The 19020-nt window shown below is 43.4% G+C and overlaps 1 protein-coding gene across 1 annotated transcript; it reads left to right on the top strand.

The window, feature by feature from the left end:
• Positions 1-17921: 17921 nt before the first annotated feature.
• On the top strand, positions 17922-18797 carry Msgn1 (mesogenin 1). Its single transcript, XM_005322621.3, has one exon. It carries the CDS (start codon positions 17922-17924, stop codon positions 18501-18503), a length of 582 nt encoding a protein of 193 aa, XP_005322678.2. The 3' UTR covers positions 18504-18797.
• The last annotated feature ends 223 nt before the right edge of the window (positions 18798-19020 follow it).

Genomic DNA, 19020 nt, shown 5'->3' with positions numbered 1-19020 from the left:
CTTTGACCACTAACATGCTGTGATTTCAGGGTGGATTCAGGGCTGGGTCAGACGTGGTATAAAGTACAGGCCTGGAATAATATCTGCTCCCTCCTTTCAAGATATTTATAACTTGGTTGTGATGCCAGACTCCTTTCTTCCTTCCTTCCTTCCTTCCTTCCTTCCTTCCTTCCTTCCTTTCTTTCTTCTTCCTTCCTTCCTTCCTCCCTCTCTTTTTTTCGTTATAGTTTGGCACAATACCTTTATTTTATTTGTTTATTTTTGTGTGGTACTGAGGATCAAACCCAGTGCCTAATGCATGCTAGGCAAGTGCCCTGCCACTGAGCTACAGCCCCAGCCCAACTCCTTTGTTCTTGGGACAACAAATATAGTAAGTGCTGGATGTGAAATGTGGTATTGCAGTGCATCAGCATGCAGATGAGAGTAGTCAGGGAGGACACAGGTGGTCCTTGCAGGCTTCCACAGGAGCCCTGAGCAGTGGGTGCCATTTAAAGGGAAGCATAAGACTGTCAGATTAAGACTTAGGTGAATTTATCCAGGTAAGGGTTTAATGAATCCATGTGTTTTAGGGCTGTCCAGTCTAGGGACATTTGTTAGAGTCTTGTCCAGGAAAAACAACAACAACAACAACCCACACATTACATACAGATATGTTTTTATGAGAAAATGGGGCCATTAATAGAAGGGAAAAAGAGGAATGGAAGGAAAAAAATTCCTTCTTTTTTATTTACAGCAGTAGTTGTGGTGTGGACCGAGCCCTGCAAAGTGTCAAGCGGTGAGTGGTCCTTTCACTTTCAGAGGTGTTTGTGGCATTTACCTAAAGTTCCATATTTTGTATAGAAGTTACAGGTGAACAGTGGAACTCATAGGAAGAGGTTATCTCTGTGGGAGCAACCAGTAGGGCAGAGATGCCCTGTAGCATCATATATGCCCAAGTTGTGGGGCTGCACAGAGCCCTGGCCATTGGTAGGGACTATCCAGTCCATACAAGAGTTTCTCCGAGGGCCACCACTGCACCTCCCGAGGGCTGTCTCTTATCACGATTCCCTATGAAATATACAACGCAGGGATCCCTGAGAATTAGGCCCTCAGATAGTGAAGATGATTTTCTATGCCCAGAATCAACATTCAGCCAGTCAATAAGCAGGTACTCTGTCAAGAGCCATGCAGATTGCAGGCCCACCCATGATTCCTGGTCTGGGTTGAATGAAACATTTATCACATAGCCAGGCAATGTGATAAATGACCACAAAAGCAAAATATTCTGCAGAGGGAAGGACTATAATTAACCTTTTTCTTTCTTTCAAGCCCTTCCCAAGAAGGTGATAATGAAAGATTTGGTCCCAACTGGGCCACAGGCAGGGGATTTGCATTTTAAAGTTTGACAGATATTTATAGGCCTTTTGATCTCCTTTCTTCTCTCTACCCACCCACGCCATCCTTGTTGCCTCTTCCTCCCCCACCTGCTCAGTTCTCTACTCTATACCAGATAAGAAAAGAGTAAGAAATAATGGCTCCAGAACCAGAAGCTTCAGGCCTCCGGGCATGATGTGTCTATAGCCACATAGCTCCTGTTCATCCAATACCAACCATAGAGCGAGTGTTTTTCTTACTTCCTAACACAAACAATTCTTACTTCCTAACCTCACAATTACACTGCAAAGTTTCTATCATTTACCTTTCTTTTAAAGGGGAGAGGAAAATGAGGCTCAGAGAAGTTAACTCACTTGTCCCAAATCACTAGTAAGAAGTGGGAGAGAGAAAACTAAAGCCCAGATCTCTTTAAACCCATATGACCTTTTCCTTAAGTGAAGCTGATTTTAGCACACAAGACTGGCTATTGTTAGCTAAGATCCTTCTTGGAAAAGGTAATCCTGCATTCCAGTTTTCTTGCTCCAGTTATTTTGGAAATAGCCCCATAAACGTCACAATTTGATTTACTTGAGGACCAACTTGCAGCTGTCTTTTCCTTGGCAGCTCTTCCTGGGCCCTGCCTTTTTCCTCTCCTACTCATCTTTCACACAGACCACTGACTGCAGGAACAGCTGCATGTCTGGGTATGAAACTGTTATATGCAACTCCATGGGATCCGTGGAACAGAGTTCCTCCAAAGAAAGGCTATTGGAAACAAGCACAGGGTCTCAGATCTTTATATTTTTTGCAGCTGGAGGGAATCCTAAAACCATATGGGAAACTGAGTTTGAGAGAATGTTGTCACATTTATTAGAATACAGATTTGCTATGTTAAAGTGAAAGACAAAAGAGGCAAGTCACATTAATGAATACCTCGATGTGGTAGGGGCTTTGTCTCATTTATTCTTCAAGTCAGTGAGGCCCAATTACCTATCGTCCTTGTGTTCCAGATGATCTCTGGCTTGTAGAAACAAACATCTCAAGGTTCCACAGTGAGTGGCCAGTGCGGCCAGGGTCTGCACTCCAGTGACTGATAGATAGCAAAGGCCTGAGAAGCAGGTACTCTGTCAAGAGCCATGCTGCCTGAGGTGTCTGGTTTGCCCGGGACATCCCTCATTGTGCTGAAGAGCAAAGAACCAACACAAGAAATGAATTCAGTCATTTTGTGGACTTAAGTAGGCCAAGTCTGTAACTGAAAATCATCTTGCAGTCACAAGGACCCGAGTCCTATTTTGCGACCGAGAGAGAGCTTCCCTGAAAAACAAGGACACTCACGGGGCCATTGCCCCTCCTAAGACTTGTGTATGACAAGTCAGAAGATTCCGCAAGTTCCTTTCCTCCTTGGAAAATCCATCCCCCACTGTCAAAGAGGAGACTTCAGAAGTGCCAAATTGGGAGCCATAAGAAAGTTGTTGCTGGTTGCTGTGTGTTCCCCGTTGAGGATGAGAGATCAGGTTCAAAGCTCTAGCCGCAGCTCCCCCACCCTATCCCACCTCCACTCCAGAGTGATCCTTCCCTTCCCCCATCAGAGCTCCTCCTAGAAACCTCTGGACTGTGCAGTGAGGGCAGTTGCGAGTCTGGGAGGCCTTTCTGTTCTTTCCAGATGGACTTCAAGCTACAGAGGAAGTGTCCAGGAAATTCCTCTCCAGGAAGAATAGCCACAGAAGCAGAAATCTCCCCTCCTTATCACCCAGTATAGATTTGAGTGTGGATTGAGCCGTTCCAGAAGAAAGCTCTCTTCTGATTCCCCGTCCAACCTCACAGCTGTAAGTCTAGCATTCAGAACAGCAGGGGTAGGAGGTGAGACTGGTCTGTGGTTTCAAATCTTAATCAGTAAGCCCTGGCCCAATCCCAATTGCTCTGTAGGGTATACTCAGCTAATTTCTACCAAGATATTTTTCTTGTCTGGCTGTACACATCCCATTCTCCTCAAAAATGCCATGTAACCTCACATAACTACCATGATAACAGATTGTCACTTCTGACCTCTCTACCCAAGGAAACTTTTCTGCACCTTCACCTTACTCATTATGGAGCAAATAAGTGCTTTTGACAGCATTTCTGAGAATCCCTACTTGGCATCTTTTATTAGCTTTCCATTATTAGCACTCATCGTTATTATCAATTCATCAGTAGCTCTTAGCCTTTTTGGAGTTGTGCAAAACAACTCTAAGGCCTTATAACATGTGTAGATCTCCTTATCAATAAAATAGACACATTTTTTTTCTGGCACATCTGAAGCCCATCCTGACTTTTCTTATATTTAGGACTCTGCTCTAAACAGTGAGCTCCCTGGCATGGGAAGCTCATCTGGTGCATAGTAAGTGCATAGTGAGGTGTTTGATAGGTCATAGATATAGCACTTAGGAAATATACATTGAGTGTCAAGTGAATCCACCAATCCGGAAGCAAGACATTTCCAGGAGCAAAGTCAGCCTAAAGGTTCCCTGTGAAGTAGGTAGTACCCTTCTGCCCCAGTAAGAATGGCATTGAGTGATTCCATGCCAAAATGAGCCCCGAGATCGTACTGAGAGAATAAAGAAAGGTAGGACACAGGAGGCTGACCAGCAATGAAGAGGGAAATGCCTTGGACAACACGTACTGGATCGGGTGCCAGGTAAGCAATCCTGAGGATTATAAACCTCTAAGCCAGTGGCTCTCAAATGCAGCCTTCCCAGAACTCATGTAAGAGTCTTTCATAAAAACAAATTTGGACCCCACTGCTGAGATTCTGATTCTGGGGGGGTCTCTGGATCAAGAGATATGGCTGTAGATCTGAGAGGGAAGTGAAGAGCTAAAGGGAAAAAAGAGAGAAGGAAAATAATGGCATGTATCCACAGATCCATTAATCATGCACCGTCAGAATAACAAATCTTTCTCCTTTCCTCTCCTCCTTAACTCTCATTCTTTCATTTTGCTTCTAATCTCCTATTATGGCTATATTTGATATGAAAATATGAAGAGCCTGTGATCATTATTCAGACTGATAGCATATGAGCTTATAGAGATCTCTCTCTCTCTCTCTCTCTCTCTCTCTCTCTCTCTCTCTCTCTCTCTCTCTCTGAATTACAGTACTACTCCTGACAAGAATCATTTCTCTGTGTACCTAGGAAGGGCCTCTTAATGAGTACCTTAGGTGGTAACAGAAGGAAGTATCAGCTAATAAGGTCCTCCTTTGGCTCCTCCAGAGGGGAAATGTGCAAACCCACCAGAACTTCTGTGGGAGTTCTGAGCTCAGTTCTTCTGGGATCAGAGGAGCTACAGGATAGTCACCCAAGAACTCTGTGAAACAGGGATGTCTGGGCCCCACAGCCATGAATCCTGGCTCACGAGGTTTAGGGCAATGAGCCCAAGAATCTACCCAGCCCAGGTATTCTGATGGGCAATTTAACTTGAAAACTGAGGCAGACTCTAGCACCACCTCCTGAGGACAAAATCCCCATCTTGGATCTAGGTGTGGATGCTCCAGACTTTTCCCTACAATCCTATCTCCAGACCCCGTTCTGAGGCCTCTGTTTTCAGAAAGTTTTTCAGAAAACTGAAATGTATGTCTCCTTTTCTTCTCACACTCATTTTCAGTGTCTTTACTTTCTAGCATCATCTCTCTCTTCATATGACATTTACCTACCATCACTGCATTAGAAATACAATGCCAGCCATATACATGATCATTTTCTAGTAGCCACTCTTAAAAATATAAGTGAAATTACATCAATATCGTTGATTTAACATAACATATTCAAACTGTTATCTCAAAAGTGTAATGAATATAAAAATCACTAGTGAGATATTATACACTGTTTTATTCCCATTAATTGGAAGTCAGTGTGTATTTTATACTTAGAGCACATGTTGGCTTTGACTGGCTACATGTCACGGGTTCAGTAGCCTTGTGTGGCCAGTGGATGCCATCTTGGATAGCTCAGTGCTGGCCCTTTAAAGGCACGTCTGGGACTTTTGCCTCTGGGTTCTCAGAAGGAGCACAGTTTCTAGGTGCAAGATAGGTAATATCTTAACCAATTCACATGCATGTTTCTCCCAGAGAATGATTTTGTTTGGCTAGATGTTTTAAAGCACATTATCTTGGAAGATAAGAGTGGGTAATTGACGCGTCAGTTTTAAGGAAGCAGGAAGCCATCCAGAGCAGATTTCATTTGAGAAGAGTAAGGGTAGGAAGAAGTTGGGACACAGGATATCACAAGGAGCTGAAAAAGGCAGCTGAGTCTGAGCAGATAACAATTATTTGCATCCTGCACTGCAGATTGCACAGTGTGGATGAGAGGCGGTGGGGGCTCTGAACCACATACTCCGCTGAACCACAGCCTCCTTTTTGCTGGTTACCTTGGGTCACCTGCATACTGTACTGGCTGCCAAAGTATTTGGGGGTTTAATGTGATCACTGAAATCTCTAAAACACAACTGTAGCAAAAATGTGTTCTCAGCACAGATTTCTTCTGAAAACAGGTTGAGCCAGTCCATGCTCTGGCCACAGGCTTCCTGACAGAGTTCACTGGCTTACCTCAACTCAACCATAATCGGTTCCACTAAGAATAGAGGCTATCGCTTTGATCAGTAAAGAATTACTTTCAAGGCAGTGCCCACAGTGTTGCAGAGAGCAGACACCGAAGGAAAGCCAAGTTTAAGTTCATTTATAGGTCCTCTGAGGTCAAAGAATGAATGCATGCACAGCGGAACCGGCTGGAGTTGGAAGTCCTCAAGCTGGTTGTCACCAGCAGAGTAAAGCACCCAACAGACACCAAACCCATGGTTGACTCCACTGTTGCCAGATGAGACCATGGGATGGTGGCAAGAGCCCAGCCTTTGGAGAGGAGTACCCTATTTTCCAAATGCCAGCCCAATGATTTATTTGAAACATTATGTTAGAATTCTCAACTTGCATTCTTCTTAAAGGGATTTGTCGTGATTTATGCAAAGCAGCACAGCAAAGAATTAAGGTGTGTGACCTAGAACGAGTTGTTACTCTACCTCTTTAAGACATGGGTCTCAGCTGTGAAACATGGGCAGGAATAGTCCCAATCCCCTAGGGTTGCCTGTTCATTAAGCTGTGAGATAAAGTACGAATCAAAATGCATGGAAAGTGCTCACAAAGGCTCATAACTCTTTGAAAAACACAACATAGGATAATTTAAAGCAGGAATGTGAGTATAAAAGAGCAAAGAAATAGACATTCTCGGGGCTGAGATTGTAGCTCAGTGGTAGAGCACTTGCCTCACACGTGTGAGGCACTGGGTTCGATCCTCAGCACCACATAAAATAAAAAAATAAATAAAATAAAGATATCGTGTCCATCTATAACTAAAAAAATAAAAATTACAAAAAAGAAATAGACATTCCCAAGCAAGTGGGTATACAGCTGGAGTCAGACAGCAGAGTGTAAAGAGTGGAGGGCAGGTCCCGACAGTCCCCAGTTTATAGTTGGGGGACTATCCTGTAGCAGGAAAGTCTTGTGCTAGGCCATGAAGCACCAACTACAGGCAGACTAGGAGCCATCAAGGAGTTGACTGGGCAGAGTATGCCAGAAAGAGCAGGATAGGCAGTGGAATGCAACCACTCACCCTAGGCAGAAGCCTGTGCTAGCCATGGGGCTGTGCAGCTTTTCTTCCTGAGACAGCATGAAGAGAACACTCAGAGGAAAGGGAAAGGTGAGGGAGAAATAGGAGCTTTAGTGTCAAGTAAAATGGGCAGCAAGAGCGTCAAAGACAGGCCGGGGACTCCATCACAGTCCCAGTTCCCATGCCATCAGTATTGGAGCATAATGCTCAGATCCGAATGCTACCAACAGCTTCTTTTATAGGGAAGGAAAGGGAGAGGAGTGGAGAATTTATCTCTTATCCCCTTGTTTGGTTCCTCAGCACACCCCACTGTCTTGTCTCCAGTTCTGCCAAGAACACTTCTGCAGTACAGTGGCGATCACAACCAAACACTGTCGTGAATGATTAAAAAGGCTTGTGCAGCCCCCAGAGGCTCTGATTCATTCTGAAGACTGCTGGGCAAGGCTAGCTCAAGACAAAGGCTAGCTCAGACAAAGGCTAGCTCAAGACCCTCTCTGCCTTGGTTTTTTCCCTTACACCTGCCACACCTAGCCTTCCTTTAAGGGAAACTTAGATCATATCTTTAGAACACTGAGCTAGGAGTGGGGAGAACGTAGTACACATACATGCAGCCTTGGTCATTATGGCAGGATTCTATTTCCTCTGTTCTGTTTGAATCCATCTCCTGGCAACAGCTGTCCAGCGTCTAAAGGCAGCAACAGCTGCAATAAGGAGCCTGTCATTTGAATGTGGATGCCAGTCTCAGCCCCATGATGCAGCTGTTCTTTAAAGTGATATCTTGTCCCTCGGGTGGGTCTGGACAACAGAGACAGACCTTCATTACACTCTGAGTTTCCAAGTTTTCCTCTAGGGGAAACCGTTATTCCTTTCTCCAGAGGTAGTCTTTTAATAGTGCCACTTACTGGGCAGTTTTTCCACAGACAAACATAAGAAAGCAAAAAGAAAAGGAAAAAAAAAAAAAAACTTTTTCACACTGGTTTTCCCAACTCTCCAGTGACATTACCCACCTCCTGAGTTGTGATATTCCAAAGACGTAACACATGTGCAAATCTTAAAACAATATTTCTGTGTAGTAATTATAAAGGTTCTAGATTCTAAGTTTAACAAATAAAGGTTCTGGAAAAAGTATAGGACAAGACAGTAAACTGCTGACCTGGGTTGCACAGATACATGGTCACTGAGGACTGGGGGAAGCAGAGAGGGATTCTGGATGAGACAGTTGGTCATAGCTTAGAAGGACTAGGAGAATCTGAGAAGTCAAAGGAGAGGAAGGGACAATGGAGTGAAGGACATAGCCCACACAAAGACTGAAAAAAGAAATGCAGTCTCAGGACAGTGCAGAGCCATCTGGAATACATAGTTACATAGAGTTGGAAGGGCAGGATGACCCAAACCGTGCACAGTCTTAAGTGACAGACAGAGAAGTTATCAAGGGAGATTTTACTTCCTTTTGCTTCATGTGATGAAGCACTGTCTTATAGAACAAAATTTTCTCTGGCAGTTTTACATCATTGCCTAGAGTTGGGTGATGCTTGCACATTCAGCCTTGCTAAGTTACCTGGTTATTTTATTAATTAGTATCACATGGCCAAGATCTTGCAAGTAGGAACTTCCTTCTTGCTAGGAGTGTCAAGATGTCCCATTTCACATGCCTTGGAAAAAGAAAGCAGGAGTCATTGACACAAAGTAGAAGTCCCTGGGTCTAATGGGGGCAGTGGGTCCTTCCAGGAGACTGACAGTAGAAGTAGGAATGGGTAACCTTCTGGACAAGAGGTAAGGGGAAGTTTTAGTAGCAAGAAAATGTCCAGGAGTTATAGAGTCTACAGATCCTCTAGTCCTGTTCCCTGTATTCTGTGATTTTATTAATTGTGACAAAATGGCCCATACTGGAGGTGCTCTTGGCTTGGCTCAGTTGGTCTTGAATCTGGGGAGGTCGTCCACCTATTCAAGTTGTTAGTTCCCAACTGTTTATAAAAAGAGAGATTACCAGGTCCCAGCCTAGACTTACCAATTCGATCCAGGAGAGGAACCTGGGGATTCTCCTGAAAATGTGCTTCCCTTCTCCCCAGGGGTGCTTGACATCAGGGAAGTGAGGGCATGTTGTGAATGTGGACTTGGTGACGCCTTGCGGGAGAGGTCATCGGGCCTTTAGAGCTGCTGAAGATGGAGCACAATCCCTGGGCCTACAGAGGCTGAGAAAGCCATTCACCACTCAGTAACTGCACCCGGGGAGGGGAAAGCCTGGAGTCTTTTCTTAGTGGGAATAAGGAATAGTGATTCCTCTTCCACCTTTTCTGTTACCCCTTTTGTTTCATCTCTACTCACTGAGTGTGGAGCTCCAACAAGGACTCAGTGAGGACTTACCATGTCCTGCCTGTCCATTTCCTATTATCATTTCCTCCTCCTTCCTTCCCTTCCTGCCTACCTACCTACTTACTTAATTACTCCAGCCCCTTTCCTCCCTTCTTCTCTTCCTCTTTCCTTTTTTTTATTGTTCTTTTAATTTTTAAATAAGTATACTACTCAGATGCTTTGATTCAACTCTGAGGACTGTGATTCCTGACTGTTTCACTTATACAGGGACCCATTTAGGCCAACCTTGCCTGGACACTGATTTTAATATTGTAATTTTAAAAATAAATAGCTTTTCTAAGGTTACATAATACTGATAGCTATGAATAATATTAACAACCTCCAACTGTTCAGTGCTTGTTATGTCTCAGGCCAGTTAACCCAGAATTTGTTCATGAATATTAATCTTTACAAGGACCCTGTGACATGGATAGGGGTGTTATCCCCATATTACAAACAGGGAAACTGAGACGTAGAGGTCCCCTTCTTATGATCTTATTGTTAAGAGGCGGCAGCAAGCTCTGAGCCTGGGAAGTCTGGCTCCAGAGTTAGGCTCCCCACCACAACACTAGACTACCTCTCAAGATGGTAATACAACGAATAAAGAAAAACTTACTTGCAATTTCTATTACCAGATATCCTCATCTTAACAGTTACTGGCCTTTCTTTGAGAAAGAAAATTTAAATTGCACCAAAGTGAAGTTTTCAATATCCTGCTTAAAAATTCTAATATGAGATTGTGTTTCCTATATTAAATGTTCTTCATACATATGATTTATTTATCAGTTGTAAAACATTCCATCATATGAAGAGGATATAATTTATGCAGTTACTTCTTTGATATTAGATATTTTAGTTGGTTCTACTTTTTTTAATCCCATAACTATGGGTGAATATTCTTGTCCATAAATATTTGACTGCAAATTTGTTTAGTTCTATAGAATGAAGTTCTTTAAAAGTAGTTTTAAAGTCTAAAGTATATTTTAGAGACTTTATAGTATTTTAAAACTCGAATCAGTTGATTCTCCCACAGGCGGTATGTGGGAAGGACCAGTTCCTCACCCTCTTGCCAACTCTGCCAATTTGAGAGGTGAAAAATGGCCTCTCCTTGTTGTTTCCATTTACATGTCTTTGATTACCAGTGAGGTGAACGTCTTCTCTACATTTATTAGCCACTTGTATTTCTTCTTTTGTGAGCTGTTTATTCATGCCCCTATTCATTTCCCCAATGGCAAGCTTGTGTTTTTTTTTAATCTGTGTGTATTCTTCATAGCAATAACATTTTGACTATCGTATTTGCTTATCTCACATTAAAAAATCGAGAATTTTTTTTTCAGATTGTTCTTTGCCTTGTATTTGCTTTGCAGAAGATCACTTGGAAAGAACAGAAATCTGACTTATAAATGGTCAAAAATGGAAGCCAAACTTTGTGAAAATAAGCATGCTCATAATGAAAACATCTACTCAAATATTTAAAAATTCATTTTAATAATGGGAGTTCGGGCATTACTAGAGAAGAATGAAGAAGTAACTGCTCTTTTCTGATCCTTAGACTGACAAGAACAGAGGGTAATCCTTGAAGAACAACCTCCCCACAAATTGCTTTCAACTTTTTGACATGGGTATTAAAATGCCACCCCAAATACCAGTGGTAATAAAGAATCTGACTTAAAAGGGGAAGTAGGTGTAAATGTAACACATGAGGGTTTTTTTTTTTTTTTAAATCTTGCTAGCCAGTTGCTGAAGAATTATTGGTGACTCACTCAAAGATACTGCCCTTCTCCAGTTGGTGGAAAACCTCAGCTTTAGGGGGTACGTGTTGACATTCTAAAATTTTTGAACAAGATGAGCAGCTTCTTATTCCTTTGTAATAAAAATAACCAAAACATCCTTCCCTGATGGTCTCTGGGGACAATTAGCTTCTGCTTCCTCTTTTTATTGCAACTTCCTCTGCTCTGATGTTTCTCTGCCACCCCCCTGTCTTCCACATAAATGCCCACTATGGCAGACATGGTGACTGGGCGTTTTTTTTTTCCCCAAATGAACTTATTTAGTGATATTTAAAAAAAAAAAAAAAAGGCTTTGATTCAGGGGCCAGTGACCCTGCAGGGACACAGACACCTGGGGGCTGATTCTTTTTGAGAAAGTCACGCTGCCTTGGCCCCTGTCTACATGCTTTGGGCAAAGAAAATCGACCTTCTGACTGTGCAGAGCTGATGAGATTTGCTCTGGAGTGCACCTTGTAAACGTGCTCACAACACAGGAAGTCTCCCAGATGATCCAGAGGGAGGACGCTGCTCTTCCTCAGGAACACCTTTTGCTAACGGGTAGACTGAGCGTAACTTCCAGTGAGGATTTTCAGGAATGGCTGGAGAAGTCCACAGTGTTTTTTTTTTTTTTCCTTTCTGTGCTAAAGAATTTCCACATTTTAGCATATTTCTCTTCTGTCTCTTGTCTGTTCTATCAACTGAGTCTCTTTCATTCCTTTATTGTCTGCTACTTGGTTCTATCCACAGGTTGAAGGCTCGGACTGTGAAAAATCATCTCCTTCACATACTGTGTGAGGTACTACAAGTCATTTTTAAAGAGAGGGAAACCAAAATATCACTCTTAACCTTTGCAATGAGCCGCAAAGTCAAATCAGGAGCGCCCAACAGTTTTGCTATTGCCTTGGTTTGTAGTGAGCATGATGGCAGTGACAAAGTCACGCTCTAAAGGACCTCACAGTGGATGTGCTGAATCTCTCACAGCTTTGACAACATGGGAGCTTGTGACCAGTAACCACACAGGGGGGTGCTGCTTTCATTTCTCTTTACCAGGTCAAGGACATAGGGAGGCTATCAAATTGCACTTAGCTATTTTCTTCTTCTTTTCTCTCTCTCTCTGTCTCTCTCTCTCTCTGTTTCTCTCTCTCTTTGTCTCTCTCTCTCTCTCTGTCTCTCTCTCTCTCTCTCACACACACACACACACCACACACACTACTGTACTCCATTTGCTACAGAAACATCTATTTTTTGTTGTTGTTGTTGTTGAATGTTAGTTGGTGCTAAGACTGCCTGGTGGAGTGAGGGAGTCCAAGTTTCTAACTTTTTCCCGACGGTCTTAACAGTGGTCCCTTGGCTGGCAGGAAGGCCAGGAACTGGGCTGGCCAGTAGCTTCTGGGTGACTGGCTGGGGGAAGGAACTGTGGAAAACGCAAAGGTGGGTGGAATGTGTCGTGCTCAGGGTGGGCAAAAACCGCAGTGGCCAGACCAGCTGGAAATCAAGACACTCGTGGCCAGGAGTCTGAATGTCATAGGGAGAGAGGCTCAGAGTGCAAGAACTGATGACATTCCTGCAGTTGGCTATGGGTGTCTCAGTGGCACAGTGGTGGGGTGAGCTTGTGGTCATTGTGCCCCATGACCTTGAACAACATCCTCAGCATGTGAGTTTTGCTTCCTCTTTTATAAAATGAGGGTGAGGCCTGTGTTGATGATGGTGTAGAGAGAGTGTGAACAAGGAAGGCCCTTTGGTTTACTTCCCAGCACAGAGAAATACTCTGAGTACTGAAAAATTGAAAGTATTTTTACTGTTGTTGATATTAACGCATAATGTGTTTGATTTATAAAAGAATAAATTATTCTTTCTAAAAGTTTCAATTATAGGAAAAAGCGTAAATACCATCTTTATCACCTGCTTGATAATATGTGTGCTCAAGGCTACAGAAAATACTGGAAATGGTGGTGATGTCCGGCAGGAGACAGATGCCTTGGTTCTGGAATTGTAAACTCAGAGTTGTAAAGAAAATGCAAACCTTGCAACATGCACAGGGCCCTTCCAAAACCCTCCCTCACCTCTCTCTTCCCAAGGCAGTAATTCCCTCTCGACTGTCTGGAGCAACTGGAGTCAGCAGCACCCCTGGGTCTAAGTCATGCTCCTCTACTTCCTCTTTCTTGTCATGTGGAACAAATTTTTCAGCTTCTCTAAGCCTCATTTTTTTTTTTTTGTTATTTAAAATAGGAACACAAAAAGATTTTCGCAAGATCTACAGGAAGTGAGCCATATAAAGCACTTAGCACTGGATAAATTTGTTACTATTATATTCTTACTGTTCTGATCACTGGCAGGGTTGTGTATGTGGCCAAGGAAGCACTGTCTCTGAAGACTGCATGTGTGCACACATGGACTATAAGAATTAGGCCTGTGCACTGTCCAGGACAGAATGTAGTTGTGTGGGTGCGTGTCCCATGCAGTCATCTAATCTAGGAATGAGGACACAAAGGTCCAAACTTACCATATAGGCTATCTTCAGGGGATCCATTCCAAGACCCCATGGGATGAAATGAAATGAATGACGAGGTGAATGACGAAGGCCATGGCAAGGGTTGCTTCAGCACAAGCACTGTTGTACCTCGGCAGCCAACCAGGTAACAGTGATGGTTGCTAAGTGTCCAGCAGGTGGGTCACATATATAGTACAGATATGCTGGACAGAGAGACGATTCATGTCCCTGGCAGGATACAGTGGGACACAATAGACTTTATCACACTGCTCTATATAGTGCATAATTTAAAACTTAACGTCAATTTCTAGAATTCTCCATTTAATATTTTAAACCATGGTTGACCTGGGGTGACTAAAACCTCCAACAATGAAACTGAGGATAAAGAGGGTACTGCTGGACATCATTTTAGCATCAAAAGTGCCCAGTACATGGCTAATCTCTGGTGCTCTGTCTACACTGGCTGTATGAATGAATAGGCCAGTCTTCCAGCCCAAGCTAAGTCCCAGCCTCAACAGTTCTGCAAGGACGGTCATGCTAATGTCTCCAACTGTCTTCAGGAGGCAGCAGAGCTGGCAGTGAACATCCTGAACTCCAGTCACCTTCTAACCCTGGGGCTACCGAGTGTTTGGGTGCAGAACTTCAGGAAAGTTATTTAATTGTTTTGAGCCTTGATTTCTTATTAGCAAAACAGGGTTGGTGGTGACAATATCACCCATAGATATGACTTATTTCCCCTAATTACTTTGGAAATTCTTTGAAGGTACAAATTCTTTGCTAGGTCCTAAGCATGGTGCAAGGAGCTAAGAAGATGATTATCCATTTGGTCTATGGGTTTTCTGAAGCCCTGCTTGCTGGAACTACAGGTGTGCTCTACTGTGCCAGGTTCAATTATTATTTTTTTATAACTTCATAGCTATAGTAACATGGTATGTAGGATGATACTAATTTTCACAGGAGGATTTCCAAGCAGAGGTGACTTGAGACCAAGAGAAAATGGGAGCAATATGTTTGTCAATGTGTATATTGTTGCTCTAACTTCTCTTGACTCAAGGGACCAAGAACTTCCTGAACATATAGTTGACAATTACAGCAACAGTAGTTACTATACTTAAAACTGACAATTTATAGCCCTGGCAAAAGAACATCTTCTAGGAGGCAAGTATTGGGGTATCAGTCGTACAGATGGGGCTGAAGCTAAGAGAGATTGGATTAAAGTGTCCAAGATTAAAGTTATTCAGCAGCAGATGTAAAGTTTGACCCAGGTTCATTCTGAAGCCAAGAGCTACTCTCCTGCCACCACTACTGCTTTCTATCTATTCACCAATGTTTGAATAGCCCCTAAATACTAAAAATGCTAACACTGTAGAGGAAGAACATAGCTAGGGGGTCCCTAGGCCATCATTTGGGGAGGTTGCAGCCTGTCTTACACAAAGGTGACTGGTCAAGGAGGTGAGTGGGCTGAAATAAACCAAGCTCAGCATTTTCTAATTTGCACAGAGGTTAATATGAAGGCCCAGGAGTCAGGAGCTAAGACAGCCTGTTGCGCTATGCCACTGTTTGGAAAACAGGAACAGGAAATTTTTCAAGGTGTCTTGGGAGTAGGCCTTGGGTTGGGGGCCTCTTTACCATCTGTTATAATTATAGTCACTTATACATATTAGTTGAGTGAATGTCATTTAAGTTAAATATCCCAATAACTCAGCAATGTGAGAAATATATAGTCTGCTGAATATGAAAGCTTAGCACTTAATTTGTATTAGTTTCAAATTAAGAAAAAGCTCTGGAAGGTCAGCAATTTAGGATTTTCTGTTCCCATCCCTGCAGCAGAAAGCTCAGCTCTCTCTTCAGCTGACAGATGATCTTCACAAAGAAGACAAAGCAGGTATTATTGTTCCCTTTTACAAATTAAGATATGCAGGCCCTGAGAGGGTGGGCCATTTGCTCTAAAGATCTGACCACTGGTTCCTCTTTCTACTATACCACCCTCTCCTAAAAGAGTGTATCAAGTCCAGTCTAGACTTGTTCTTAATAGAGTCAGAAAAATCCAGTTATTGTGTGCTGTACTCTAGGCTTTCCAATGCTTCTTTGTTCTTAATGAAGACAGAAAAAAAAAACCAGCTATTGTGTCCCTAAGCCTAGGCCTTTCAGTGCCAATGGTATGACACTATCCTTCACCTTTATTTTCCTAGGATTGAGGTAGAACACTTTTGGGAGACAAGTGGGGTGAATGCAAGTCTGGCTGTGCTTCAGTTCTTACCAGAGAGAGACTGTACATTGAGAAGCTTATAAGCCATGTAGTTGCCATATTTTAAGAATGCTTTTGGGGCCAGAAGCACTGGGAGATTGGGGCCAGAGGTCAGGAGTGGTAGAGTCACAGCACAGTAAGTCATTCTGGTCCTGGTGGTTTGACAATGTATAGACAGTGGCAACAATAACAAACCCTATATACACTTACTAAGTGTATATAGTTTACCAAGGATTTGGCAGGTACTGTCTCATTTAGGAAATAAAATGCCCCAAAATAGAACTTCAAGAAAATAGCAATTTCAGAAAAAAACTGTAAAAAGGGGGAAAAATTGCAGAGTCTGGGAATGGAGATAGTGTTCCAGGTAAACTGTAAGATTTATATTAAAAGGACTGAGAGCCTGCCTATTGGTGGCAGTGACCAACCCAGCCACCTTACATCTATTGGGAATCCACACTCTTTGAGTCACCTTCAGGTCACCTGCCTCTACCACAACCAACTAAAATTGAGAAAATAGATTTTAAAATAGGGCAAGTTTTGTAGTCTTCCAGGAGAATTTTGTCATACTACTTTCTAATGACCCTGGCACTTCCTATCAGGGAGGTTGGGACTAAGTCTCAACCTCTGAGAGCCTCTGCATCTTCATTTGTAAATACTGGGCTTTTATTATATGAATGATAGTTATAATATGTGTGATGTTGCTTAAATAGTTATACACATTCTAGGTGTCTTAGCAATTTTTATTTTTCAGGTTCGGGTTTACTATGCTTTAGTAAATGGTAAAATTAAGAGCATTCTTCTACAAATTTCTTTTCCTGAGCTTTGCTAATTTAAAAATACCATCAATGTTCTAATTAGATCGCTGACATTGCTTTTAAATAATTACAAAGGATAGTAAGTAACCATGTCGAAGGACATGTTAACGTTACTCTAAAATGTAACTCACTGTGACTGTGAGGTTAGTACTAATTGGTAGAAATAGTTGTAAGGAGAATAAGTTACGTTTGTGGGACAAATGGGGAATCTGAGGCTCCTTTTCCGAAATACGGGGTCTATCAGAGCACATAGGAAGTGAAGCAAACTAGCAGGGCCATCCAACTTAACACATTCAGTGGCATCTGGAGCTGTGGTGGGGAAAACAGGCTCCCTTGTTAATTTCACACTTCCCCTATACATTTCAAAAAACAAGGTGTGACTCCACAGCTGGATTTCAAAAAGATCTTCAGGGGGCTAAATGCCAGGTATTCTTACAATACTCCCTGGCTTTCAGGAATTTTCCATTTTCTGGCATCTGTTTGCTATGGAGACTCCAAATCTGCTCAGTTAAAGCAGGAAGAGCTTTATGCTTTCTTGAAGGATCTTTCCTTCTCCTAAGTCTCTGGGTTTACTGGAGCTGCTGGTCTTTGCCATCAAGTAGAGACTATTCAGGACACGTCTGAATTCTACAAAATCTGGGAAAACCTGCTAGAGTGCAAGAAACTGCTGCATGTCTTCTGTGTGCTAGCCTCCTAGAAGTCCTAGGAGTTGATATTGTCAGCTTTTGACATGGGGGGAATCAAGGCTCAGAGGAGCTGCCTGTCCCAGGATATGCCCCTTCTCTAGCAATATATCCCATCCATTCTGAAATAGCCGGGTCTGGATGAAGTGGCCCAGCGGCCCTCTCAGGCACTCCCCTCTTCTCCACCAGGGCCTTCAGCCACTTGCTGCATATGCCCAGGTTTGTTTTCTTTGGCTCCTCATTAATGAGTTCCACAGGACAATGCTAAGTCTAGTTATGCAGCCTTAATTGGTTTAGTTACAACAAGATAATTCCTTTTTTCTTCTCTTGGAGGCCTTTCTGTTTAAAGACATTTTAGCTGGAGGATGCTAATTATCAATGAGGAGAAAGTGACACCTGAAGAGTTCATTTTCCATCTTGGTCCTTGCTTTTTCCTTTGAACTCCCTCCACCCGGCCCTCTCTCCCACTTCATCACCTCTCCCCCACCACCATAAAAGACAGCTCCTCTCTGGCCGGGCGGCAGAACTTTCTTTCTCACTAGCCAGGCAGTTGTTCCCTGCACAGCTGTCTCGGGGCATGGACGACCTGCAAGAGACCTTCTTCAGCCTGGAGGATGGCCTGGACTCCTCCGACAGCCCCAGCCTGCTGTCCTCCTGGGACTGGAAAAACAGGGCCAGGCCCTTTGAGCTGAGCCAGGCCTCCCCCTCCCAGAGCCTTTCCCCAGTTCCATCACTGGAGTCCTATTCTTCTTCCCCCTGTCCAGCTGGGGCTGGACTGCCCTGTGGCCATGGCGGGGCCAGCAATGGAGGCAGCAACGGCTGTAGCAGCCACGGGGCCGGTGGCCTAGTGGAGGTGGACTACAATATGTTAGCTTTCCAACCTGCCTACCTACAGGGCCCTAGTGGCCCCAAGGCCCAGAAGGGCCCCAAAGTCAAGATGTCCGTGCAGCGGAGACGGAAGGCCAGCGAGAGGGAGAAGCTCAGAATGAGGACCTTGGCCGATGCCCTGCACACCCTTCGGAATTACTTGCCACCTGTCTACAGCCAGCGAGGCCAACCACTTACCAAGATCCAGACACTCAAATACACCATCAAGTACATCAGCGAGCTCACAGACCTCCTCAACAGCGGCACAGAGCCCAGGCCCCAGAGGGTGTGAGCTCTAGCCCTGGGGCATCTGGCCAGTTTTAGTCTCCCAGGGGAGAGTAAGGAGCTTTCAAGACCTGGAGTATCTCTTGGGACAACAGCATAGAATTATTTGCGTTAGTTAGTGAGGTCATCTTGTCATCTGAGAAGTTCTGAGGGATTCCCTTCTGACTCCCTGAAACAGCCAGAACAGCAACCTGCCACACAACAGAAACTGTTGCTTCCAGTTTTTCCCACCATCTCTCAGGATTCTCATCCTTTGCAAAGAGACAGATTATTTTGTCCTTCTGTGTTTCTTCAAGGTATTCTAAATGGTTACTGCATTTTAAATGCACTATTTTCAATAAGATAAAATAGTTACAATTAATCTTCTGCCATTTGGTGTTGGGAGCTTTCTTTCTGTTATTAATTAAGCTTGAATGTTGTACAGGGTCCAGTGTGACACCTGGATTCTTGTTTAGAAGGTTTTGTGCCAAGTAGAGGTAGAACTCTCCTGTTTCTGTGTGTGTGTGTGTGTGTGTGTGCCTTTA

The sequence above is a fragment of the Ictidomys tridecemlineatus genome, chromosome 12 (genome assembly GCF_052094955.1).
Source record: "Ictidomys tridecemlineatus isolate mIctTri1 chromosome 12, mIctTri1.hap1, whole genome shotgun sequence".
In the NCBI taxonomy this organism is placed as follows: Eukaryota; Metazoa; Chordata; class Mammalia; order Rodentia; family Sciuridae; genus Ictidomys; species Ictidomys tridecemlineatus.
This window is presented reverse-complemented; position numbering and strand designations above follow the sequence as displayed.

Coding starts and splice junctions, on each gene's coding strand:
- Msgn1 (XM_005322621.3), top strand. CDS start 17,922: ATGGACGACCTGCAAGAGACCTTCTTCAGCCTGGAGGATGGCCTGGAC.